This window comes from Rhipicephalus sanguineus, chromosome 6 (genome assembly GCF_013339695.2).
Source record: "Rhipicephalus sanguineus isolate Rsan-2018 chromosome 6, BIME_Rsan_1.4, whole genome shotgun sequence".
Classification (NCBI taxonomy): Eukaryota; Metazoa; Arthropoda; class Arachnida; order Ixodida; family Ixodidae; genus Rhipicephalus; species Rhipicephalus sanguineus.
This window is the reverse complement of record NC_051181.1, coordinates 112,986,923-113,014,891: the sequence shown is the minus strand read 5'-3', so window position 1 is coordinate 113,014,891 and position 27,969 is coordinate 112,986,923. Positions and strand designations below refer to the sequence as shown.

Here is a 27,969-nt window from a genome sequence, read left to right as displayed (position 1 = left end):
TGACGTAATTTTCTGCAGCAAAATGCCGAGATGGTGAGTGCCCATTTACGTGTTTTTAACTCTTTACGCTGTCTAACAAGTGACGAAGTCAACACTGTTGATAGCCGTCAATCTGCGGGTAGTTTATATTCGCTTGTCATGTTTCGCATTACTCTGGTTTGTGTCGCGCCGATATTTTATCGTTTAGGCTTATAAGTGTCGGGGCTCGGGGGCAAACCAATTTAATATTTGTTTTCAACGCGGAATGATCTTTAGGTCTGAAAGCGAGCTAGTGATGTTCGTTGCCAGAAATGTGGCCGGAAAACTGTGATCAGACGTCGTGACGGAAACTACTTCGAATGCTGTTGCAACCTAATCACGCTCTTGCCGCACCGACGGTTGTCATGTTTACTGTGTGCAGTGTCCTTCCCCGTATTCTGCAGATCATTGCTGTCGCTCATCGTTACAGCCGTCGGCAAATGCGGAGTCATGTTTACTGACCGACGTGTAGCGGGCGCTATTTTGAACCGCGCCATTTGGATCCGGCATTTGGGATCCACATCCAATTATTTCTCCGAGATTGGGCGATTGCTGATGGTTTCCGGGTGCCGTGCAACCCGACACCCTTTGAGCCGGCTCATTGTGTTGGAACAATGAATGTCTCGTGTTGACGAAGGCGTTCGTTAATGAAGATTCATCGTCGTGCCTGGAGCGTTGAGTAACACGGCTTCGTACGCGGTGAAATGGTGAAGCCGGTTAAGCTGCGGCTTCTCAGACAACGGTGCTTGTTCAGAAGTTCAAGCGCCCGTGTTTTCCTTTGCGTCTTTTTCTGTTATGCGCACGACGGCGCATAACTCGCGCCTTTTTTTTTTTTTTTCGATTTACGTGCCGCGAACTTGAATAGAGCGAGAGAGTCTTGTTTCTGTTAAAAGTGGAAGGTACTTCGCAGCTGACACCACCAGACAATACACACAGTACAAATTATGAAAGTGCTACACCGTACATCACACTCTTTACGCCGCAGCACCCACATTCTTTTAAGTTCACGCTGTCGGAGGACTTCAGTGCAAGCAGCCTGAAAAGGTTTGGTTGTGGGTGCAGATTGGTTTGAACAGGACTCGAACTCTCGTGACAAGATTCATTACTGTCGTTTCAGTCAGCGATAAGAGTCACCGAGTGTAACTTCAACTACAAGGCATGTTTGTCGCAGCAAAGCTCTGGGCAGCAGCATTTCTTGTCTTTCACAGGTTGTCAGCCTTGCCATAACAATTCTGCTCTTTGCATACAGTAATCTTTTGATCCATTTCACTTTGGTTACGAACACTTTTGAACTGAAGAGGCTGGCTCCCTAAGCATATTTGTCACCAAGATTTTTTTCAGTTACAGTAATTACATACGTACGCATTGTTTCGTCATTGGAAAGTGTGATGTGCAGCGTTCCGAATTGCATGCTGCACAGCTCAGTGGCAATAAGACTGCAAGCACAACACGGAAGTTGGCAACAATGCCCGTTATAATATGGACGCTGGTCCTGTGCTGCCTTCCTCTTATTAGATCGACGTTGTAAAAGCAAATGTATATACTCATTCTTTTATTTGCACAAATACCAGTCACTGCAATATAATAGACGAAGGGAACGAATTACCTCTTATGGACGCTGTTCTGTTACATTAAACTCTAGTGAAGAAATACACAGACTCAGTCCCTGGGCAGTAACTGGTTATTAATAATGTGGTACCGGTAGATCGTTTCCTTTTTCAGGTAATTTCTAACTGTAACTCATCACTTTTTTGCAGTGTAACGGCAGCACTACTTTGTTTCAGTCAGTATGCTTCCAGATAACAAATAATGACGTTTTATCAACGAAAGAAAAAGTAAAAAAAAAAAGTGGAGGTTGATAACACTAATGCGTATGTACCTCACTGAAAGGCAATGATATCTCTGACATAAGGTAACCTTAACTGAAATGATGTATATTTTTGTGTTTGTGACTTTTTAATCACTCTTTTGAAAGTTGCAGAAAAATTGTCATTGCTTTGTAATTGTCATTGGCAGTAACTGTAACTCTAACTGCGACACACTTATCTGCTTTTTGCTGGTAACCTGCCAGAAAAGGCGGGCCATCATTGTGTGGAAGTGTGTGCTGTCCTGATATCCATGTGTGCTACGTATGTGATGCAGACGCTGTGCTAGGTCCACACTACCGGTATGGCGATGTGTTCGGTGCCGCCTGTGCATCAGGACCTCTACAACGACATGAGGGCACAGTTTCCGGAGCTCCCGGACGCTGTGATTCAGTCGTATGTCCAGCTTGTAAGTAGCCATTCCTTTCGGTATTTGTATTCTCGTCAGTAGCTCTGTATTGAGCTCTTGCAAATGATAACTCTCGTAACAAAAAGGTGTGTGAATGCAAGCACCAAACATCACACAGAGCCTGTTTCATACCCACATCGCAGCTTAAAGGGACCGACAACCAATTTTCATGGTACCTATTTTCTTCAGCGCAGCGGAAAGTTCACCGGTCAGAGTGCCTAATCACGGAATGGTAACGTGGAAAACGCCGCGAAACATTTGTAATCACAATTTTTCCATCTGCGGCGAATATGAAGTCATTATACACACGACACAACATATGCTGCAAACAGTGAACGCAAGAGCGGTTCGTGTTCGAGCGCGGTGAGTTACTGCGCTGTGTGCACTTCGCGCGCATGCGCCGTGGCTCGACATGGCCCACTGGCGGCCGCAAAGGCAGCGCCGCTTCTCACCGTGCAGCTCCTTTTACCTCGTAAGCATCACAGAATTGAGTGGGGCTGGATCATATACATACTCTAACTTTGAGGACTAATTATGGCGCTCATGACAGCATCAGACTACGTACAGCAAAGTGATCGACTTCATAATCCAGCTTCAAAGTTCTTTCGCTAGGCTGCGCGACACCGGTTTTTGTTACTTTTACACACGATTTAAAAATATTAATTCTACTCGCAACGTGAAAAGACTGCTGGAATTGGTCACTATATTTTACGGTCTTTTCATTTATACCAGGATCTAATCCCACGTTCTGGCCAGTTGTCGGTCCCTTTAACCATGGTTAAATTTAACAGTGGTTTGAACCTTTCAACTGCATTTAATTAAAACCACATTCTGCCAGAGTTACAAAGGCTGTCTTGTTCACCCTCAGTGGCGGAAGAGCTTTGTACGTGATTGCTCGCATACAGGTTTCAATTTCAACGATTTTGCTGCAAATTTTCATTGTTCGGATAGAAAAGTTGTATTTTTCAGCTATACATTCTAAGTAATTTAGAGCTTGATGCAATCAGGTTAATCGCTGTCCATCGTTTTGCTTGCATTTGAAACATCAGCTGCCCTAAGCAGAGGTTGCCTAGCTCGTTTAGTGCTTAACTGCCATTACCATCTTAACTACCATTTGGAATGACATGTAAGTGTGCTATTTGCATTTAGCAATAACTGTAGTAATGTTAACCTTGGTAAAGGTCGCCCATGTAACAGGAGTATAGCAGAGAGACTTTTCAGGACCACTCGTTGCAGAAAGGAATATAATTGTATAACAACCATGTTGTAAATTAGCAAGAAGCGCTGCAGAGCATTATGAAGTGAGCAAGCGTTATTTAACTAACTTAATGAGAAATCATTTGCTTGTTATGTTAGTTAGCTGGCAAGCAAGCATTTTTTAACCATCTAAGAAGGCTAAATAATTTACTCAAGAATGATCATTTGTTAACGCACACTTTTTGTCCCCATATTTCTGTGTTATTTATAACAAACTTTGAGAAGAGATTTAAAACTGTGTAAAGTTTTCCGAGCTGGTTTTATGGCTCTTCTTTGAAGCTTTCCATGTAATGGTCCTTTGCTTGACCTTACTTAACCATTGTGACCCACTCATTAATGACTGAAGAGTTATGCTCTTTTGAGTCTTCCTCATGTTCAGATATATCATGGTTCCATGACGCGCCAGATCAAGTGTTAAAACGACGCTCGTCCTCTCTGGTGGTTTTCTGCAAAGGTGTCGCTTGCAGACAGCAGGGATGTCCTGCACACTCACAGAGGGAGAATAACAGTTGTAACACACCCATTACTCACGAAACACGCATAGTGGTTCCATTCTACTGCTAGACTACTTTAGTAGCTTCAGCAGCAATGCCTGCCAAGTTATACTCAGATATATAATTTGCAAAGATTGCTGTTGTTTATTTGTATGCTGGTCTTTCGTGGCTTTCGGCTTTTGTGTGCATGAATTGTATTGATGTATAATAGTGATAGTAGGTTGTGGCCAAATGCTGACCCATGTCCGAGATGCAGGGAGTGAGAGCCTTGTCAAGCTGCCTAAAAGCAGCTTTTTCGGTCACTCCTCATGATCTGTATTGTTCATGAAATAAACATCCATTCTATTCTATTCAGTATCCCCGTAACAGAGCAGAGTGCATTGAACACCTCACTCGAGCCAGCCAGGACCAGCTTTACAGCCAGTTTGACTCGGAGGAGCTCTCCATAAATCGGGAAGGAGCGCGCCCGCCGACATCGCGGCTGTTCGAGCCCCTTGAGCCTCCATTCCCGGTGGATCGGGACCTGCCACCTCCGTACCCCGGTGTTCTGACACCCGTCACGCCAACCACACCGACCACACCGCACTCGCCGCACTCGCTGCACTCGCCGTCACCCGGTCTGCAGCAGCATCATCGTTCTCCTCAGGCAACCCGCCAGACGCCGCCTACCCACCAGACGCCGCCCCACTTCCCACCTCCTCGACCGGATCAGCCTCCAGCACGCATGGACTACAGGTCGCAGGTGCGTGCCTCATACTTACTGTTTGCTACCAATTCTGGTCACGTGGCTGGCCTAGTTGGTAGGTCCGTACTGCATGGAAGCAACACAAATGAAGTGCGGGACAAGTGCTTGTCTTGTCCTGTTGGGTAGCTTAGTGGTGGCAGTTTTTCATTGTTGAACTTGAGGTAATTTAATGGGTACGAAGTAGGAAACCTTTCTCCATTTAGATTTAGGATCATGTTAGAGAACTCCAAGTGGGTTGCAATGGTAATTTTAAGGTCGCCCAATGTGGCGCACTTTGTAATGAGATTGTGGTTTTGGCATATAAAACCCCAGAATTCAATTTATGATGTGCTCATCAGGTATGTGTAGTGCCTCTACTTCTCATCAAAGCAACTGCAGCTACTGTTAAGCATATTTAGGTGATTTTCACAGCTGAACAACAGTAAAGCTGAGAGGTAAGGTTTTGGAGTGGCATTATAGTAAGGCGAACGGTACGCATAAGTGGTTTACAGCTACCCTGTCATGCTTTTAATTTTTTTGTAGTAATGTACGGTCTGTGTTTCAGGCCGCACACACGTTCTTATGTTGCTTGATGTAGATGTACCAGAAACGGATGCTGAATTGTGGGGATTTCATTTTGCGCAGCCTGAGAATGAGCAATCAGAACAAAGCGTCCATAGGTACTAAGGTTATCTACACTGCAGTCAAATGCCTCTACAATGAATGCTTATAGTACAATGATACAATAGAATGACCTGTGTAACTAAGGATTTCTTACATTGCAGCTATATTAGTAGCATCACAGTGTGCTACTTTTACATTAAATTGCACTGTATAAAGAAGTATGTTGAAGATCTCGGGCACTTTGTTATAAAGGCGTTTCACTGTACATTCGACTGCTTGCCCCTTTTGCTGTAGAACAGAAATCGGAGGCGAGGCTTGCATTACGTTCTCTCTTTCTCTCTCTTTTTTTTTCTGCTGGATCCTCCCCCAAATTATGTTCGGCCTTCAGTTCCCCGCAGGTATGTCTGCAACGTCGCTGTACGGACCTGCCTGGCCACAGCCCGGTGCCATGGACTCTCCCATGACTCGGCTTCACCACTCTCCTCCCGTTCTTGATGACATGATCCAAGGTGAGGCCACCGAAAGCTCAAGAATGGAAAGACGAATGAGTTGGAACTTGTACCTTTAGTGCTTCCTGTGGGTAAAATACAAAGAGAGCGCTAAAGGCATGGAGTGAAAATTATTCGCGAGACAAAGCTGTCAGTGCTGGCTCAGATGTCCCAATAATGTCATAGAGCCAACAAGGCACACGTTAGCAGCTTGTGTGTCAAGGGTAAGCACGGCATGCAATTTACACATTATTCAGTAATAACTGCCACTAAAATGTACGTCACTGCAATTAGCCAACGTTACCGAATGAAATGGGAATCGTACAATTTAAAGGGACGGTATCGCAATTTTTGTGTGTTGCATTCATATTAGAGCATGCCAATGATGGGAACACACCAGATGTGTAGTCTGTCGTGCTGCGACAGACTCTGCTTTTCTTTTTCGCCCATCTGTGATTCCATCACGCCACTTCCACAGGCTGACACAGGCTGACATACTCCTTTACTGAAATCTGTTTCTGTGGCTAAAGGGAAAGCATTGCTAGCACTCCTCTATCACTGCTCACAGGGACACTAATTATCGCTTGCCACACTGTTTCGCCCCCTCGCTCGTTTTGTCATGTTAACGAACTCTACGCAGCTGTGATGGTGTGAACTCGCGCATCTTCTTGCTCTGGTGCAGCTCTCCTCACCCACCAGCGCCAAAGGTTCGAGCTGCTGCAGCGAATGTACGCCCAGCAGATGCAGCTCCTCCAACAGCTGCGGACAGAGGTGGAATCCAAAGAGGCCAGTCTGATGAGCAAGCAACTGGCTGACGTCACCCCGTCGCAGGTAAGTCGGCGTTGCTTCCTCTGCTTGGCTTTGTGCAGTGTACGCTCGCTGCACTTCTGTCTGTTTCAAATGGGTCCATGAATCATAAGGGTTGGTTTTTTGTAAAGGGGCCGTGATAACAATGTTTCAATCTTTAATTATGCATTGCTTGTTAACCTGGGCAAATGCTACAGCCATTCTGGCAAAATTTGAGCGCATTCAATGCAGTAGTAAGTATGTACTTGAATTCTTTGTCGTACTTGAACTGCACGGAAGTGTGATAATACCGAGTGGTGACAAAATGAATTGGCAGTCTTGCAAATGGCCCACAATTGGTAACAGAAGCCAATTTCGTAGACCTTGTTTGTGTGCTGTATTAAAACTGGAAGTGATTGCAAGATTGGAAAGACGATGCGGCCGCCCTGCATTGTTTCGCTGTGTCATGTGCACCTCGGCGGTTTACTGCTGCTTTCTGTTGCGTGAGCAAAGTAACTGTGGGCATTATTGATGTGTGTTGTATACCAGAGCACTTGGAGTACTGTGTACAATATGGTATCACCCTGTTTCAAAGCAAATAACTCAGTATTGGCTCCTCACTTCTTGACATTACAAACTGCACATGAAAGTGTTGGTTGCTTTTGGTAGGTGGAGTTTAAAGTCGCTGTTTCGACTTAAAACGTGCAGTGACAGTAGAGTATCTTATGGGCACGGCCATATTAAGCCTTTACTCTCGGCTGCATTGATAAACTGAGAATAGGAGGACAACCATGTCATGGCAGGTTAGCATTCTTTGTGAAGTTCCAGCACTTTTCGGCGTGTTCGTCCATGCCTAACTTTCGTTTTGCTCCAACTTGAGTTGCTGGATATTCTTGCTCAGCGCCAATGGTGTACCTCATTGGCAAGAGTTTACGAGGGTGAATTACAAAGCTTTTGCCCCAATTTTTTATTGGCCATATATGGTGCAGGCAGGCAATTACGAATATATGCACTTTCCTATGTACCTTACGCTGGTTTACACATTTTTCCACTTATGTATTAGGGTGCAGTTTTGTAGGTGCACTCTTGCTTCGCTTTCATCCTTTTTCGCCTTGCTCACTCAAAGCATGTGAAGCACAGAACACTGGCTCCAAGATGAAATGGTAGAAATGATTTTACAGACAGCGCATGCTGTTTTTTAAGGCAAAAGCCTTAGATGCTTCATCAAACACGAAATTTGACCGGCGTCCCGCATCGGCGTCTCCTGTCGGCGTCCACACGAGCGATGCAAAAAATCATCATCACATTATGACATCACCATATGACATCATCATGACGTCACAGATCGCCAAACCTGTGAGGTCATTATGACGTCACAGTGACGTCATGTGATGTGACATCACATGATGACGTCATATGCATCTTAGCTTGGTCAACGGCGAGCCCATCACGGAGGCAGTGCGAAACCAGGTGAGGTGCCTCCGATCCTGGAGGCAATGCAAAACCACATTGGGTGTAGAAAGCTTTCGGAGGGTGGCGGCGCAGGAACGATACATCGACTGAGAAGAAAAAGAAGATGGCTTTCGCCTTCCAGTCGTCTTAGGTGTATGCATAAGGGACCCTCTGAGTTTTTAAAAAATACCAATGAAGCTAGTTTAGCACTTATTGACATTTATTGATTTGCATGGTAGTTTATCTTGAGTCTATTTGGTGCACAGTTGTGTGTCAGACATATCACTAGAAAGCCTGTTGCTGCACGAGAACGTCAAATGGCCATTCTACCACTGCACGTGCTCAGAATGAGAGGATGCATACAAGACCGCGAGAGAATGCTTAGAGGCAATGCTCTGCTCGGCCTGTTTTAGATGGAGGAGCTCAAGACCCTGCGGAGGAGGAACCGGACATTGAACGTAGAGTGCCACTGCCTACTGAGCGAGGTGGACCTGTATGCACGTGGGGAGGTGCCTGTAGGGGCCACCGACGAGCACTTTACCAGAGGCTAAACCCGGGCCAGGCGGTGCCTCACCCAGTGCCTCACCCAGTGCCGCCCCCTTCTTACAGACCTATCCTGTCACCACCTCGGGTGTTCCAGTCTAACAGTAAGTCGCTGTATATGAAGTAACTTGCTGCAGCTCTAGTTGCTCTTGATTTCTTTTACGTACGTGAACAACATGTATAATTAGTGGCTTGTGCGAATAGTAAATTTAGGTTCGAAGCGAATAGTGATTTGGTAGAATAATTTCGAATGAACTTGAATAGTATATATGGCAATATAAAGAAAAATGAGCATATTTGTCATGACCCAACCAACCTGCACAATGTCTTTTAAAATTGAAACGAGGCATGTGCAAATGTCATTCTTTTTGGTTCAAAGGGAAGTGGAAGCAACTTTGAATAGTAGCAGAATTTGACTTTCGGTAGAATGCAAGTGATAACCTGTAAAATACATGACGTTTTAATATTTACTATACTTAGAGCATATAAGCTGGTATAACGAGCTTTTAAACTTACAAAAATGATGAATCGATGTGAGAGTAATATGTTCATTTAACCTTGAAGTGTGGCTTCGCGGCAGTGCGAATTTTTCTTGCAAAGGTGTATTCACAATGTAGCACCCCCCCACTGCAGCGAAACCACATTTACAGGGGGGTTTCATGCAGTTTATATATGTTCATTCATTTCGAATACTTCGAAATTTTGGAAAATTTAAATTCATGTCGAAGCAAATTCAAATACAGTCGAACCCACTTATAACGATCCCACATATAACGATCTATCAGTTATAACGACCATATTTGTGTGCACTTACGATTTTCCTATGCTAACCATTGAAGCTGCGTCCAGATATAGCGAACATTTTTCAAAGCCTCCTACTTTTACAACGAACACTTCAGACACGGTCGCGGTAAAAATATGGCGCATACGAAGCGAAAAAAAAAGTTAAAAGATGCCTTCTAAAGCGCGACAGGAGCGCGCGCCCGCGCGTGCCCCGCTGCAGTTTAGTCGCGACTAAGATACCCAGATCGGCGAGCACCGCACGCAGATTTCGGACGCTGCGAGCGAGGTCGCTCACTTTCCAGCCTTTTCTTCAGTGGTAGAATGGCAGTGAGGGGAAAAAATAGTAGGCAGCATGAAGCCTTGCGGTCAGCTTTCGCACGGTAACCTTTCCTGACGCTGTTCTCTGCAGCTACGACCGCCTGCGATGAACCATGCCTTGGAATGCAAGAAGGCATAAATGCAAGAAGTGATAACCGCGATAACTTTCCATCGCAAAAAGGTTCACTGCGTCCCTAAACTAGTCGACGCCACAATGTGCCGCAAAAGGTCGTCCGTCTTTTCGGTAACGGCAGAGACCGGTCGATCGGTGATTACGACTTCCACGCGATTGCGGCGATGCTTTCGCAGATAAGCATCAGAAATGAGCGAAGGCGAGGTGGCGGCCGTCGAAGAACGTGCGATTATGACTTATAGCCGACAACCTTATCACAGTCATCTGTAGATATCTGCTCGGCTGCGCGTGTGGCGTACGCCGTACACTGCAGATTGACGGCGTGACGACGGTACGAGCGCGCCATGCTGCCGTTCGCAAGTTCGCCGCCGCCGCGTCGTGCGAGACCGCTTTAAAGTGCGCGTCACTTTGTAGAAACGAAAGTAGCTCGCTGTTGTTAATGTCGATGCACGTCGACAGCGAGCATCGACAGCGAGAACGTCGATGCACTGACAGCGAGCGTATACTGCGTGTTTGATTAGGTGACAACTGAAGTGTGCCGTGCATCGTCGTGCAGGGCCGCGAGAGCATCGCGGAGACTTATGGAGTGCGCGTTGCTTGGAAAATGCTTGTTTTCGCCTCGTTGAACGAAGAGACTAGTCGCCGCACCCGTCCGTGCACGGTCCGGAGTGAAGCAAGCACGAAGAACGTACAAACGCGCGCATACGGCATACAGAAAGCGGCCCGCGGCAGTGACTCCGCGACCCGAGTAGGCGACGCGCTGCACGCAACTAGCCAGGGATGATCGGCTCCACGTCGCGGTACCGCGCTTAGGTGAAACGGTGTCAGCTCATTGCAAAGCCGGTTAATTCACTCGTGAGCACGCAGCGGGCGTCGCTTCACGACGCGAAAAGGCTTAGCTTGTCACCGAAGGGGTTGTTAGCACTTTAATAAAAGTACACAAAGAAAAAAAAAATGGCTTGGCTGCTGAGCGCACGTTTTTAAGGGCGAGTCCATATACAACGAACTACTGATATAACGACCACTTTTCGCAACACTTTCGAGTTCGTTATAAGCGGGTTCGACTGTATTCGAAGTGCTCGAATATTCGCACAAGCTTAATAATTAGTATATTTACTTACGTAACGATCACACCTTTTTTCTCAAAAAGTTTACCCAGACCTAGGGGTGCATTCATTACGCATGGTAAAATTTTAGGGAGAAGAATCAAAGTTGCTGGTCGGAATTTTCAGGATCACTACCGTGAGCATAACCAAAGAATCAGGCTGAAGAAGGGGCACCCTTTGTTGTGGTTTTAGAGGCCCTCTCGACTGCGCTGGCTCCGTCGCGTCCAGGCAGGCGGTCGAAAACCTCGTCCCCGAAAGGCGCTGCTGTTGTAGGAACCGTACATGAAGCCGATGAAGAGTACCAGAGATTTATATACAACTGTACAGATTCAACGTTGGTTCCCGACCTCTCTCTCATGCCTTCGATGGCACCTTATACACACCCCGCAGTCCCCAGATGTTCGAACTAGGGAAATGGGGGACAAAGTTTCCTGCCAATCAGGCCACGATCTTCGCTGGTCACCTCGCGGGCACCGCCCCCACCACGCGCGCACACACACGCACGCGTAATGTTCTTGTCTTCGCGGAAAACAGGCCTCCAGCAGGCGGGATGCGGCGAGTCCATCGTCTCGCTGCTCGCTGACCACCCGCGGTGTCGAACGGCGGCTGCAGGCCAGGCTTCCCCCTCGGCCCAGAGCATGGGTCTCGGCAGCTGGCGCGGACCCGAGCACAGACGTCTTGTCACCGGGAGATACATGGCGCTGCAGCGCACTTCCCCGTATTCTGGAAAACTCAGCGTCGCGGCTCTTCCTGGGACACGAAGGCGCGAGGTGTCGCATTTCGGCTCCGGCGATAATGGTGTGACAGCGAGCCGAGCTGAACCCCTCGTGCGAAGCTGCAGAGCGCGTCCTCTCGCTTTTCTTCTCGGTGCAAAGCGGGGCTGCCTCCTTTACTCTGTCCCGGCGCCCCGCAGCGAAGGGGAGAAGGGGGCGATCATAACACCTTGTATTAAAGGTGCACGTTCACTTCTCCTTGCATGAATTCTTCCGCGGAAAGCACGACATGTACTCGGGTAATTGCAAAAATAGCAAGGAAAAGGGCAGAGAGGAGGAGAAACCGTCTTTTTTTTTGGTATCTTCAATGCCTTTATCTACGCATATCAATGTGATTTAGCTAAAACTGTACTGTGCCCAGTCAAAGGGGAGCTCAAAGTCACGCAATAACAGAATTCATGGAGGTATCTCTGGTCTCTCCCACCGCCAAGCACCGCAGTCTTGATATGGTTTGAAAGCGCGAAGGTTTCATTTTTCCATTCCCACCCTCCTCGCATAGAGAGGTTGCACTAGGGAGATAAACTACACTAGAGAAAAATGATAAAAGGCAGGTCCATCGAAATTTACGATATAAAATATTTTATGGACGCATTCAAGTGCCACCATCTTGAGCCATTAGTTTTGTCATTTTTTATCTGTATCAACTTACCGTATTTACTCGAATCTAACGCGCACCTTTTTTCCGGAAAAACGAGTTCAAAAATCGCATGCGCGTTAGAATCGAGTACCGAAAAAAAAAAAAGAAACTCGGTTATCGTATTGCCATCGACATTTCAAAATGGCCGCCTCCTACGCGCCTTGGCCATTTTCTGCCATTTTTTCAGTTCGTACGTGTGCTGAGGAGATTGTCATCCCGTTCTGCGTTCGCATCGGCGGCATGGAAGTGCCGACTCCAAATACTCGACGAGTGTACCACGATGCCGCATTTAAAAGAATAGTTATTACATGTGCAGAGAGACGGACGGAAATCGGGCCGCATCGCGGTCGTTCGGAGTTCCCGAAACGTGCAGAAGCAGAAGATTTTTTACAGGAAAGCTTCACGAAAAGGTTTCATTGGACCAAAGCAGGGCCGGTTTCCCGAAATCGAAGAGTGTTGACAGCGACGAGGACTGATCCATTACGCGACTCGTATCGCCGCCGTAGTGGTGACAGTTTTAGCGGCAAGGCCCGCTTTTTGATTTTGTGTTTTACTTTTTTGAAACTTTAGTTCTTTAAAACCCAAATACTTGTTCTTCTGAATGTGCGAAGTTTGACTCCTACGGACTTTTTTTGTTCTTTTCTCTCACGAAAAATGGGTGCGCGTTACAATCGATGTATTACTTTTTTTATTTTTTGGTCGCGGAAAACGGGTGCGCGTTACAATCGAGGGCGCGGTAGAATCGAGTAAATACGGTAACGAGCAGTGCTCAAGTAAGCTAATGCACATGAAAATGTATTATGACCTGGTTTATTTCATCTCGTGAAATAGAAAACTGAGAAGATATTCGCTTATCAGCCCAAGATTGTGACACCCATTAATTGAGAACAATATCGTGTATATGCGGGCCTGTGATTGTTTGTTGCTATGGCAATATATGTGCACAGGTGCTACCAGAGGAGTGCTCGTCATTAGGCCTAAAAAAAAAAACTTTGCTGATCCACCATTTTTTGTTGGACAGAGAGGAAGTTCTTATCGCAAGGCTCAAACAAGCCAGTGATCGTGCGAGACCGGAAAAAATCGAACACATTGTACATTTCTGTACCATATCGGCAATTCAGTGTTAACAAAGCAAAGCCCTGTGCTGTCGAGTCATGCTATAGGCCGGTGACAAAAAGGTTGTGCGTTGAATATGCGTCTGTACTAGGCTTGTGCGAATAGTAAATTTTAGGTTCGAAGCGAATTCGAAGCGAATAGTGATTTTGGTCGAATAATTTCGAATCGAATTCGAATAGTATATATCACATATTATAAAGAAAAGTGAGCATATCTGTCTAACTTGTAACAAGGCATGTGCAAATGTCATTCTTTTTGGTTCAAAGGAAGTGGAAGCAACTTTTAATAGTAGCAGGATTTGGCTTTCGGTAGAATGCAAATGATAATATGTTACGTTTTAAAATTTACTATACTTGGAGCATATAAGCCGGTATAACAAGTTTTTAAACTTAAAAAATGATGAATCAATGTGAGGGTAATGTGTTCATTTAACCTTAAAGTGAGGCTTCGCGGCAGTGCGGATTTTTTCTGAAAAGGTGTATTCACTGTATAGCACCCCTCCACTGCAGTGAAACTACCTTTACAGGAGGTTACAAACGGACAGCGCGGATTTTCCCTGGAAAGGTGTATTCACGGTGTAGCACCCCTCCACTGCAGTGAAACCACCTTTACAGGGGGGTTATAAGCGGACGAATATACACCTATTCGTTCATTTCGAATACTTCGAAATTTTCAATAATTTAAATTCGACTCGAAACGAATTCGAATACTGTATTATTCATTCGAATATTCGAAGTGCTCGAATATTCGCACAAGCCTAGTCTGTACCCATCCCCGCGCCCCTGTACACACACTTGCTGACTCTTTTGACGTACGGTGCATCTAAAGTCACCGTTGAAGGAACAGTTTGGGACAGTGCTGTGCTTGAGCGCATACTGAATTGCCTTCAGCAACAGGTTTACATACCACATTAGTGGCAGAATGGTACAAAGCAATTTGCCACCACTGTGTTTTGCACAGTGGCCACCTCGCAAAACGGTGAACATGTGGTGTCGTAACTGCCATTGCCGTAACGTGCTTGGGGTGCGGTCATTGCAGGGTAAGAAAGGAAAATAAATTGGATGACAATTATCAGCGGCGCGATTATTATTCTAGTAAATATGGCATACAGGTACCTTACTTGTACAACTAAAATATTGTGTCTCGTTTGTGGCCCGTTTAAAAGCAGTTTCGCCTCCTCTGACTTCTTATTTCGTCGTCTTACGCTGTCACGCACCCCCTTCCACCTCGTGCAGCACCGTCGCCACGACCAAACAGCATTCTCTCGGAGGATGAAGAGAACCAAGAGGACAACCGGTGGAAGTGCTCAAAGTGCACATTTCTCAATCACCCGGCCCTGGAGGCCTGTGAGCTGTGCGAGATGCCCAAGGCGCCCTCGTCAGGTAACTGGGGTCTGCGCTACCTCAATCTGTCGCCCGACCAGCGGTGCTATTGTCACACGCATCTTCAGCGCGCATGACAAGCTGCACAGCTCTGCTCGGGTGTGGTGCAGTGGAGAGCACCTTAAACGGATGTGCTCTCATCGCAATCATAGAGTTGGATGTGCATGTCACTGAAGCGCTGTCACTTGACTGTGAAATGTGTGGGAAGTACACTGGTCCTAACCAACCGGACAAAAATCATGTTTGTCTTTTTATTTATCAATTTAATGGAGTGTAAACATACTTGCGTGTGCCTCTCGAAGCTACCTGCTTTGTTTCAAGGCCTCAAAGAAACTAGAAATGGATAGAGATCAAACTAAGTGATAGCTGTATCTACTCAAACCTAACGTGCAGCTTTTTTTCCAGTAAAACAAGTGCAGAAATTGCCTGTACATTACAATCAAGTACAAAATGTGCACCTCATTTGTGGCGTTTGTGACAACAACCTCCCATCTGAAGGGTTAGATACAGTGTTGTCACCACAGAATGGCGACTGAGCACATATTGTCGTAGGTTCACGCAGGTTCATTTCGTGCTTGACTGCAACCTTTGTGCATCGTATCTGTTCCGAATGGAGTACAAATGGTGATACGTGGCTTTCATTATGAAAGCTCATGTCAAAGGATATTTCTTTACACGCTGAAGATAGCAGCGTTCAATCAACTTATTGTGCCCGAGCGAGGCCTGTGTACCTGAGTGGCGCAAACAAAGCGAGATCGTCAGCTGCATGTCGGCCAGGAAATGTTTTTACAGGCCAAATATGGGGAAAAATTCGGTCCTCGAAGAGCAGCTTGCAGGTTTAACTCAGTGTTGATTGAGCTTGTTGAAGTAGATTAGGCCTTGAATTGGCACATGATCGAGGCGTATTTAGCAGTGATCTAAAGCCAGAAAAACTGGACCACAGATGAAAAGGAACTGCTAAGAGAATAATTTTTTCTTCTATGAAATCAAATTGTGCTTTTCCTTCCCTGTCTATTATTTTTCCTTTTAACTACAATTGTCAGCATAGGGGCATGCCATAGGTATATGTTAAAAAGCTGCTAACAGTACATTCAGGTGCATTTCTATTTTGAACCCATGAAGATTGGGTGCACGTTAGATTCGAGTTGATATGGTACACCACATATATGTTTGACACTGCACTTTGACAAGACCCTTGTACTTTCCATCGTCCTCACGCTCCTTGATTGTGCCATATTGACAGTTGTTAGAGACACCGATGCAGACTTGTCCCTATGGTAATCTCTACCAAGCCCCACTTTGTTGTGAATGTTGACTAGGATAGCAGCCGCTTTTGAAACGTAGACTTGTAGAGTAGGGTTGTTTCTTTGCACATAGCCACTCAGTAATTTGATGTGTGTTAAAATTATTTTGAGGTAAGAGAAATTACCTTGTCTGATATGTGTAAATAACTTTTGCTAGGGGAACAAGTTAGTAGAAGCCTGTGCACCTGATAGGGTTGTGTACCTCTGGAGCTTGTATGTATTCGCTGCACACACGGAGTGTACTCATTCTTGAAAATCTTTATGGTAGTAGAAAGGGCTTGAAAGCATAAACTTACACAAGTTCTTACAATGTCCATTTAAGATGTAATTTGCATTCGGGGCATTGTTTTCGTTAAATTGCATGTTTGCTCACTGTACACTCTTTTCATTCTTCATAAAAATTGTTGTTCTTGAAGTTCAATTAAATGTTCAGCTTATCAGAGAATCCATCTTAAAGGGCCAGTAATTAAGTTCCGACATTTTTTTTTTATGCCTCCCAAGCAATCTCACTCACTCATACAGAAAGCTGCAGTGATCACATTTTGCGAATATCACAGTGCTGCGCACTGTGCAGACGCTGTATTTCAAAAAAACAATTCCCGTGACCCCCTCGGGGGGGGGGGGGCAGAAACCGAGATCAGCCGAAATGGTTGCATCCTTGTAACTTCATTGTTACACTACTTGTATTACTAAAATTCTTGCGGCAGCATTTTCACATCGTACAAGTGTGCAATTATTGCTTCATTACAAATATTGGACCACGGGTATGTTTACTGGCCCTTTAACAGGATTCATGTTAAAGGCAGTCTAGCTGTTGCTGTGTTCACACTAAAAAACCCTTGATCTGTATACACATGTTCTTTGTTGGCATTCATATGTAAATGTCACTATTGAGCAGTGCTTCCGGTAATGTCAACTGGCACAGTTGCTAGCCAGCTGTCACTCTTAATCGGTATACTGGTTGACTTCAGCAATGATTTACATTAATAAGTTGACACAATAATTTGCTCATAGCATTTTGGGTAAATTAAATCTTGTACCTGAAAACAGTTTATAACTCTCTTCTTAAGCTTGCTTCTGTAGCTATAGCTTTGGCGAATAGCAGTGCGCTGCTTTTAAGTATGCTAGCTGACTTGGGAATGATTTACAGCAATTTTAATGAGTTGATACAGTGGCTCAATCTTAATGCTTTGATTAAATTAAATCTTGTACCTGAAGGCAGTTTATAGCTTCGTTTCTACATTTGCTTCTGGCCTCTGTTGGCATAGCAGGGTGCCACATTGTCAAAAGAAAGGAAAAATACAGCATGTGTTAGAAGACGCAAATGTGAATTTGTTGTTGTACCCACAGTACTCCACTTGGACTGTAGAAGTCTTGGGAGTGAGCTAGGAAGTGTGTACGGTAACGACTTCTTAGAACAGGGGTGTCACACAATGGAGACACTTATACCACGTATCGCAGTGATACATAAATGTCTTAAGTGCAGTTTAGGATAGTTATTGCTGACTTTTGAAAATGCGACCACTTGTTCAATTGAGCAATGTTCTGTAGTAGTCCTCTGAAAAACTAACTTCAGGGTTGCTTTAAAGATTGTTGAAGTTGTGCACTTCTGTATGGCTTCAATTCTGAAGATGTAATGTAATGCTATATACACAAAGTCAGTATTGACTGTTGAGGCCCGTTACATAATTTTGTGGGGCAATAAGCCAGAGTATAATTGTCAGAAGCAGTCTTTGACTACACTAGTGTTCAGTGAAAAACATTCTGGCGTTAAGTGAAAGTTCGCTCCTTCTAAACCTCAGGAAAAAAATACTGGCAAGTGCTAGAGCACCTGAATAATTTACTATGTATAATGTACTTGTTTCTACAAAGCACTGTCAGTTTCGGTGACTAAGAAGTTGATGCCTCACAATGTTGCAACGCAGTAACTTCCTCCGTTTCCGTGGTCACTGTGACTGCTCGCGCATGACCTTAGTCAGAAATGCAGGCCGTGCACTCATTAAATTGTTTTTCATGAGCACCGCCTTTTATAGCTACACGATGTCAGCAAGTACAACTTGTTCGTAGCCTGTCAGTAATGTTGATAACTCCAAGCTTGATATTGTGAGACAAATTTAGTGTAAAATGAAAGAGCAATGGAATCTCGGTAAATGAAAATCGCATACGTAATCGCCATTTCAATCAAACAGCAGTTCCCAGTTTGGTTGGTTCTGTATTTTGGTAATTCGAGAAAAAAAAAAGCCTTCATTAATCAGAATCCAAATTTCTGCATCTCTCTGTAAGTGGAATACCGGCACTGCTGATGCTCCTCAAGAAGCGCAGTTAGCAGTGCAAATCCTGAACGATTCTTTCACGGGAAGAGCGAATATATCAGAAAACAGTCTTGATGCCTGTTTTATAAAAGGAACACTGTGCTTAAAAAGCATTTCCAAAGAATGAAAAATTGCCATATTTTTAGTGTCACCAAATGATAAATCTGTTGTCCTTGATTTCAGTATTTACTAGGGGTGTGCGAATATTCGAAATTTCGAATATTTTTCGAATAGTGTTTGCTATTCGATTCGATTCGCACTGAAATGTTACTATTCGAACTATTCGAACTTCCCAAAGACAAATGCAGTCAACGTCCAGTTGAAAGTGACCCCTTCAGATTTTCAATATGCTTCACCTCATTACACACTCGTATTGCGGCAAAGCTGCCTTTCAAGCTCCGTTACGGTCGAACTTAGCCAAGAGACAAAGTCCGGTTGGAAGTGGTCCCTAGATTTTCAATATGCTCCACCTCATCACACCCCCGTATTGCGGCAAAACTGCCTTTCAAGCTCCGTTACGGTCGAACTTTGGCAAGAGACAGTCAACGTCTGATTGGAAGTGGTCCCTAGATTTTCAATATGCTTCACCTCCTCACACCCCCGTATTGCGGCAAAGCTGCCTTTCAAGGTCCGTTACGGTCGAACTTAGCCAAGAGACATTCAACGTCCGTTTGGAAGTGGTCCCTAGATTTTTCAATATGTTTCACCTCATCACACCCCCGTATTGCGGCAAAGCTGCCTTTCAAACTTCGCTACGGTCGCAAATGTATTAACTCAAGAAAACGCTGGTTCCAATATGGAGATGAAAGATTTGGCAGAGTTGGGGGCTCAATTAATGCTGTTTTGGACCTGAAATTTGGGCAGGAAGTCCAAAAAATCGGACGCCAAAGCTTTTTAGCATCCAAAATTTCAGATGTTCTTATATATTGACGTCTACGAGGCAGATTTGGAACTCCGGACTTGAAGGGAGCACACCCTTGTCTGCCACACCAGTTGGCCTTCCACAGAAGTTGAGAGAGGAGGAGAGGCTGAGGAAATGGCATTTTTGCCCATCACGTGTAAAGTGTTGTCGGCAACACTTTGGTTGCACCAAATCATCCACATAAATAGAATTCGGCCTCTACATTGCCTCATTCTTGATAAGAAAGACAACTATGAAATATGACCCCACCAGCGCTTCATCAACCTAGCGAAAAGAAACACTTTCATGTTGCTATCTCACAAGAACATACTTACGGATTCTCTGCAACTTTTCCTGTTTTTCACTTCGAATTATTCGAAAAATGTTCGAGAAATATTCGAAAATTATTCGAAATTATTCGATTCGATTCGCACTCAATCTTTATTATTCGAATTCGCTTCGCACCCAAAATTTTGCTATTCGCACAGCTCTAGTATTTACTTTTCACCGATTAGCCCTAACAACGTTAAAGAGATTGTGTGACATGCAGTGCTTCACATCTTTCTTTGTAACCAAAACTACTAACTACTACTACTAAAACTACGAATGAAACATATCTTCGTGGTCCCTTCATGCTCATTTCAACAAGATTCTACTGTTCTATGTTTTCAAATCTTCATTCTTCCCGTGATCCTTTCCACATGTGAGAAGTGTGTATAGCTCTTACAACTTCAAAGATTCGTCTTTGAAGATTCGAAGTACTGCCCTTAAATACACGTCTGCCTTATTTCATGTAAAAGTGTCCGGCGGTGGCTTGTCTCTTCATCGTACCCTTTCTTTTGTTTTTGAATCTTTCGCTATCATGTGCATCACAGTTCTATAAGTGTTAGTATTCCAGTACAAACAGGGCAGAGGCCACAAAAAGGCCTGCTGTTTATGCACATAACTGTTAACGGCTCTCACATGGCAGAGCCAACACTTTGGATTGTCCACACTAACCAGAGCTTTGGACTTCACGTTGCGTAACAAACTGAGAGCTTGATCAGTGCCCAAAAGTCAGAGAGAGAGTGTAAGGAACTGTAGTCAGAATTTTGATAGCTGTTCTATTGTAAGCCTTGGAGTGGGACTCTGAAAATAAATAAGTTGTAGTACCAGCTCCCTGATTGCTGTAGCGTACAACTAGCTAAAAATTATTTAGTATCCATGGCATGGTTACTTGAAGACGTGAATTATTGCAAATACAAATATCGTTTCAAGAAGGCTGCGCGTTGGAACAAGTCATTCATAATGGTACCAAGCGCAAATACGAGACACAGAACATTTACATACGAATGCTAATTCTGCCATAAGAATGAACCAACTTGCCCAACAAGTCACTCTACAGAACAGGCGAGAGAACAAAGGTGCAGCTCATCTTTGTTCACTCGCCTGTCCTGTGTCTCGTGTTTGTGCTTAGTACCATTAAGAATCATTTTAAGGCTGAGCGTCAGTGAACATGACTGGACAAATTGATTCCTTGTTCATTTCTGAACAATCGACACACTAGATTGTCAAAATTTCTGGAGCCCTCCACTGCGGCATCCCTCATAATCATATTGCTACGAGCAGCCATGCACTTACTTGTCTACACTTGTCAAATACACTTGTCTATAGCCTCTCGTTTGCGTCTCTTCGCGTAACAATATTGTGGTTTTGGGACGTGAAACCCCAACAGTTATTATTATTAGCGATCGACGCACTCTCTGTTTTCGGGAATTCACTGGCAAAGCTAAAGTATAATCAGCATTCTGTTATTGCATAATGAAGTTGGCATTTAATGCCATTGTTTGATAGCCCCTTCTTGCTCAGGCCACCCTAAAACACTGATACTGGAAATTACAGTGCTGCATGTTGCATTGTGCTGGCAAGCTTACATGATCATCTCTAGTAACATTGTTGTCGTTTTCCCATTTCTCCCGAAACATGCTGAGCAAACATGAGGCAGAAAGTGTAAGTACACTTCAATGCACCGCTACCTCAACGACAGTCTTACTTGTTATGTTTTGTCCAGTACAATGCATCATTGCATATTTGCTTCCATTAACATTAAATGCATGTTGTAATTCATTTCCCACGCAAGCTCATGCACAGCAAGCCTTCTTTAGAATGAATGTGACTTGACTCTGAAATGTTCATTTAATCGGACGTGCAGCTTTAACAGAAGCTCACTGCATCTGTGAAACGCGAGAGTTAGTCCAGCATTCTATGTGACACTCCAGACGTGACAAAACAGCAAAACCAGTAGTATTGATAACATATAGGTCGCATGATTATCATTATATGCTGCGTGGAATTTTGTTATCGACGTTTTTTAAATGTTTTTTTTTTTGTTGCTCTTAACAGATGTGTGACCGGTAAAGCCCCCACCACAAGTATTCATTGCCAGGAGACAGCAGACACCCAGGGTGTTAACACAAATTACAACACCTTGCTTCTTGTCACTGGTGGCACGCAGCGTGCAGAAAAACATTGTACAGTTGAACTGTTGAGCTTTTTGTACATACTGTTTAAACATGCCAGTGGCGTTTTGACGAAAGATGATCCCGTGAAGCTTAAGTTATAAAGTCGAAGAAGGTAACTGTGAGGTTCGTGCATTCCATTCGTTTGTAGTGACATGATTCCCTGTTCTTGATGTAATGTATTTGTCTTTGTTGCACGTGTGTGACAAATAAACGTTGCTGCATCGCATCTTTTTGTAGTAATGCTAGAGATTTATCTGGCCTCTGAAGGTGGGGCAGTGGGGTCCCTGAACAGGTCCCATTGCAAATTTTGGGCCCGTATTCTGAAACGATTGCGAAGGGCGACAGTATCACCTTTCGTGACGTAGAATCTGGTGCGTTCAATAACTGAATTAACTACTTGCCCGTGACGTCATTGTTGCACTGGCCGTTGGTGTTACGAATGTCTCGCAACACAGGAGTGAGCGTACTGTACGAGCGTAGAGCAACCCCAGTGTGGCGTTGTCAAACACATACTGGCTTCTTTGCAGTGGCCAAGCTTGGCTGTGGCTACTTGAAATATAAGCTGTGATGGAAGTGCTTTCGACGTTTCTTGTGTAAATATTTAAAGCACAGTATAATTAAAGAATGCTACCTTGCGTGAAATGTATTTTTGTTGAGAGGTCAACATGGCGTACACAGAGAGTTCAGCTGTTCAGCTGTGGCGTGCCGCCGCAGCGACATCATCTCAACATCTCAAGTTGCTGGCGCGAGGTAAAGCACGCAAGCAACCGACGGTTCGTGCTGCTGGCACGTTCAAACCACAAAGAACGCGCGCTCGCTAAACTGCGATTACTGATCACACACCAAGGTAATGCTCATTGAAAGCTTCAGTGTAGAAAATGCTGCGCACGTCCACCAAGGATTGAATACTAGAAACTGCCATCTGTGTCTCTGAAATGCTAGACTTCACCACCAACCGACGATGATAAGGTGTGTTCATTTATTCTAGGCATGTCAGGAGCACTGTAGAGCACTGTGATGTCGACGGAAATATTAGATGGCGCCCTCACTTTTCCGGTTCATCAATAGCCAATCAGCACACACCAAAGGCGACACTTTCACGATCATTTCAGAATACCACCCTTGGTTGGGCACTGTAACTCGTAATGTGCCTGCTGTCTACGGTGTGGTTTTACTTCAAGAACCTCCGAAATCTGCTCACATTAGAGCAGTTACAAGATATTGTCATTTTACCATACCGCCTTGGGAAAGGCTTCCCTGCCAACACAAACGCTCCCCATTTAAGTCTGCAAGTGGAGTTCCTTCCCTTATCACAGGAACCACAGCCAAATTGCTGTGACACATTCACATGACAAGCTTTGCTTCACAGAACACTTCCAAATGTATAACATAGCAATGTTTGAGCATTCCAAACACCCTCAGCTGGTTTGGTGCCCCTCACCAGATTTGGAATGCCCAAACCTGGTGAGGGCCTCTTTAAAAACTTACTGTTCAGCGTGTTAACAAGTCAAATAGACTGCACAATAAATGCATGAACACAATCTGAGGTATATTTATTGGGTTGAATGCACTTCTGCTTTAACAGTGAGTGTAACGGTCTGAGCGTCATCGTCCGAGGAAAAGCTTTCACCACGACATTCGTCAGAGCCCCACTGCTTCTTTTTGTCTTGCACGAAATAGACGGACGGTTGCGCAGCATTGTGGCGTGCGTCGTAATGAACGTCATCTGAGACGTGTGACCCTGTTTCACTGTGCGCAGACTTGTCGCCCGAGTTGTCTGCACTGCTATAAGTTTCAAAGCTGTTGGAAATGGTGCCACCACTCTCCTGCACTTCATTGTCCACTTGTGTCGAGCCATGATTACTAGAAACGGCATCGCCTTCGATTTGTTCGCCGACATACTCTGACTCGGAAGTATGAAGTTGAGACTGGACGTCGGACGTTTCCGAGCTGTAATTTGTGTCGCTCGAGTAAAGTTCTTTTTCGTCAGCATCTGCTATCTCTTCTTGTGTCCGGTCGCTTGACTCTCGACTTTCGCTGCGCCTTTCGTCTTCAGCGTCACTGTGCTCTTCTTCACTAGATACAACGGAGTTCGTACCGCCACCGTCTACGCTTTCTTCTAAACCATCTACAGTTTCAGAGCTGCTCGTAATGGGGCTGCTCAGGCCGCTTGATTCTTCCAGCGTACTGCTGAAAGGTGGTGTCTGTTCGGGCTCTTCTGCCGGCAGTTCCTTGAGCCTCTTCTCAAGCACACACCTGTAGCAGGGACTTCCGCCCTCGAGCTTGGCAAGAGAGAAGCGACCTTGGGAGCCTCCCAGTCTCGCGCCCGCATTGTACCTGTACTCGCAGCAGCTGCTAAGTTGGACGTCCCTGATGTCGTCAACGAAGACTACGATGCTGAACGGGTAGCCACAGTGCCTCCGAGACGCGAACGCGAACGTCTCGCCCGGAGTCACGTGACCTTCGAAGACTGTTAGGGAGGTGCCTCCGCAGTGCTGCTGAGTCACCCTGATCACCGACTGGCGCGCTTCGGCCATCGCTTTCTTCGAGCCCGAGCCGCGGAACAGAAGAGAGACCTTGCAGTCCGACTTCTTGGGAAAGTGGTTTTTGGTGACCCCGGAGTCTTCCCTCAGACTGGCCGGCGTCGAAGGCATTATGCTTGCCCTCCGGAGTGTGCTTCGGGAACCGGCGGCCTGCTGACTCGGTCGCGGCATCACTAGTTTCCGTTTTGACGAAGGGTTCACGGGGAGCAGGTAAGGCGACACGGGCTCGCTGATGGGAGCAACGGCAGTCGAGGATCCCGCTCGGCAAGTGCCGCAGGTGAGGTCCGCATGTCTGACGCTTACGACGACCCCGCTATCCGCTGAACTCGTGGTACTCGTAGTGTCCGGGCTTAACCGGGAACCGGAGAGAGAGCAGGTACAGCGATGCGACCCGGGGTCGTCGACGTTAGGTTTACCGTCGTGTCGCAGACACCGCACCAAGCCGACGCGGGCCAGTCTTTGCCTGACGAGGCTCTTGTGGAAGTGGGGCCTGAGGTGCTCGTCATTGAGGCTGTCGTAGGAGTCGATCGGGCCCGTGCACCTCTTATGCGCCGCAGCTACCATCCACATAATATTACACGTGCGTGCGACAACGCCGCTCGTGCGTGCTGTGTATTGTCGCCCCGCCGTGGCGCGGTTGCCAAGGCAACGTTATTTTGTGCCGCGGTATGCGTGATCTCGCGGTCTGTGCACGCCACTCGGCCCCGCGTCGCGGACCACCTGCCAACGAGGCAGGGTGTAGATTGTGTGTTTACATCTTTATATGCCCGTGTTCGTAAGTCGAAAGCTCCTTGCCGACAATTTCCGTCGGTCCGCGGAAAGTGGAGCGGTGCACGGTATTGCGCGCTTCAGCAGCACGACGTCTGCGCACTGCAGTGAAGGCCACATCACCTGACCTAGGCGAAAGTTGTCGCCGACGTTAATAGAGACACTCAAATGTTATGTGACGACGACGCCACTTTTAAACAGGCACCGTCTAAGCCTTCGGCGCAGCGAATACGGTGGAGTCTTAATTTGTAATAATAATAATAATGTGTGAGGTTTAACGTCCCAAAATCATGATATGATTATGAGGGACGCCGTAGTGCAAGGCTCCGGAAATTTCGACCACCTGGGGTTCTTTAACGTGCATCTAAATCCAAGTACACGGGCCTCAAGCATTTTCGCCTCCATCGAAAATGCGGTCGGGATTATCTTAATTGGTCTTTTTAGGCGCACGAGTCTAACATTGGACATCTACGGTTCTTTATCAGTATTAACTTATACTCACTCTTTCAGCAGCTTAACCAACGAAAGAAGTAGTTTGTTCTTGCCTATTTGTTTCATAGCTAGTGTTCTTTTTTTCAATGTGCTTCGCTGGTGAAATAAAATGAGATCGTCAGTTACGAGTACTCCGCCGCAAAACGCTTCGGCCTAGCAGTGAAGCCACTTGTTCACGACTTGCAGATCCGAGCTTTTGTTAACCGTCCTCATTAATTTTTTCACATTAGTTTAAGTTAGTGATATATTGCAGTAATAAACCATTTAACTGACATGGTTCTTTTTCACTAGTTAATAAATAAACTTGCTGTGATTACTTTTTAAATTCGTTTGCCGAGAAAATCCACGGGCCAGATCATTCGTGTTGCCGGAGTGGTTGTTGTAGTAGAGTAAACCCCCTCCCCCGAAATGTTTACATTTTATGTGTATATACAAAGACAAAGAGAGGTCGGACTTTGCAAAAAAATTTCCGGCTATGCCCCTGGGCCACATTGAGTGAAAATTGCCGATTTGAGACGGAAAGCATAATTCTGGCGACTCTTGGAAATGTAATTTCGATTTAGAACCAGAAGTTTCTATAAAAGTTCACGAAAATCTGCATGGCAAATTCATGGCCATTTTTTCTCTTTAGAGAAAATCTGAAAGTTTAACAAACACACACACACGCACACACAGAAGCTCTACGTTTACCAATTTTGCTACACTGTGCCCAAAACAGATACCACATTTCTGCAATATGCATCTGTTAGATCGTTGAGTTTCCACAAATTAGTGGTACAACCTAGAATGATGTACAATTCGTATTTTTTTCTGTTTAAATGCATTATTAGGCACAGCTAGCAGAACTGCAAGGTGGTAAACTTGATAGCTGTGTTTATAGAAATTTTGCAATTGTTGCCAATTTAAATTAAAACTGTGACAACATGAATTACTTTTTTTTTCTTTTAATTTGAACAAACCTCATGAATTTTATTGCACAGGCAGATGAGAAAAACAACTTTTCAGTTTCCACGTACGTATTTAGATAGGAGTCCTCTCAGAGAACTGTGGATGTTATGAGGGAGGATATACGTGTTAAAATGTTCAAACGTGTTTTGCAAGTTTCATCATTCCAGTTATTTTTATTTTTAGATGTTCTAACACTTTGAGTACAACATTAAAAATGCAGAAATAGGACCTGCCAGGTATGCGTCATATTATCAAACTTTTTTACTTGTTTCAACCGCCAAATACCAGTAGCAACTAATTGCTAGACAAGACCCTCAGACATGGAGCTTTTGAGTACCATGCCCACACTTACACATATGCCTCTCTTGTTGACACAGGTAAGTTCCGCTACAAGCGTTCTGAGGTATCTGAACATTTTTTTCCCCTTCCACATTATGTATTTCATGAGCAGACCATCAAGAGAAATTAAAAGCGATAAGGTGAAAGTCTATGATGCAAAAAATATCTTAAAAATGCTTCAGTGTGCCCCAAGCACAGGACAATGTTTCCCATCAATTCTGCAATGATGCATTGTAATCATCCTTGCAGGTGTCACACTGTGTTCAAAGCACCTGGCCCTGGCCAAACTTTTGCGAAAACAAAGCAGGTACAGGGTCCAACTAAAAACTTAGCAAACTACCATTTCTAAGCCAATCCAGCTTTTCGAAAACTTCAGTGACGAAATTTATGTTGCTTGCTTAGTGTATAGTGCTTACAGATTGAAACGCAACGTCAATACCTTTAGTTTAACAACTGGTATGTGCAATAGCTTGAGATAACCATGTCATGTTGCTATGAAACCAAAGGTGATGTTTGCTGTGATGCAAGTGTTTGAGTTGAAATTGTGCCGATATGTCACGAGCCTAAGCATGTTGAAACATAAGTATGTGCATTACCTAGCCCTAGATTTTTGTGTTTCAATACGTGGGCCCAGTACACAGTATATGCACCTAAGCCTTCGATTTGTCTTTCCAGTGTCTGATAAAGTCTTGTGACGACTGTAAACGCTGTTTATATGAATGGGGGAAGGGGGTGGCAAACTTGAAGGAACACAAGCAGTTACTTCAAGAAATGTGGCGCGATCAGTAGGATAGTCGTCCGCTGGATAAACAAATAAAGTCTTTTAACTAACTAACTACACAGTTCGAGCGATACTTCTAAGGAAGTTAGATAACTGAAATTTAGAAATCTATGGGACTCGGCATCAGGCAAAATGGAGGCCAACCCACCCATGAAAAGGCATGCTAATGTCT

At 45.0% G+C, this 27,969-nt stretch overlaps 2 protein-coding genes across 2 annotated transcripts; one reads left to right on the top strand and one right to left on the bottom strand.

Moving 5' to 3' along the window:
- The first annotated feature begins 133 nt into the window (after positions 1-133).
- On the top strand, positions 134-22,148 carry LOC119396198 (TGF-beta-activated kinase 1 and MAP3K7-binding protein 2-like). The gene is given in 9 exon segments (XM_049416991.1): positions 134-156; positions 2,161-2,292; positions 4,399-4,785; positions 5,780-5,900; positions 6,562-6,710; positions 8,531-8,651; positions 8,654-8,764; positions 14,762-14,908; positions 21,808-22,148. Coding segments are annotated over 8 exon segments (1,149 nt in total). The 5' UTR covers positions 134-156; positions 2,161-2,187; the 3' UTR covers positions 21,816-22,148.
- Positions 22,149-23,456: 1,308 nt separating this feature from the next.
- On the bottom strand, positions 23,457-25,216 carry LOC119396197 (glutamate-rich protein 3). Its single transcript, XM_037663296.2, has one exon. It carries the CDS (start codon positions 25,037-25,039, stop codon positions 23,480-23,482), a length of 1,560 nt encoding a protein of 519 aa, XP_037519224.1. The 5' UTR covers positions 25,040-25,216; the 3' UTR covers positions 23,457-23,479.
- Between the last annotated feature and the right edge of the window lie 2,753 nt (positions 25,217-27,969).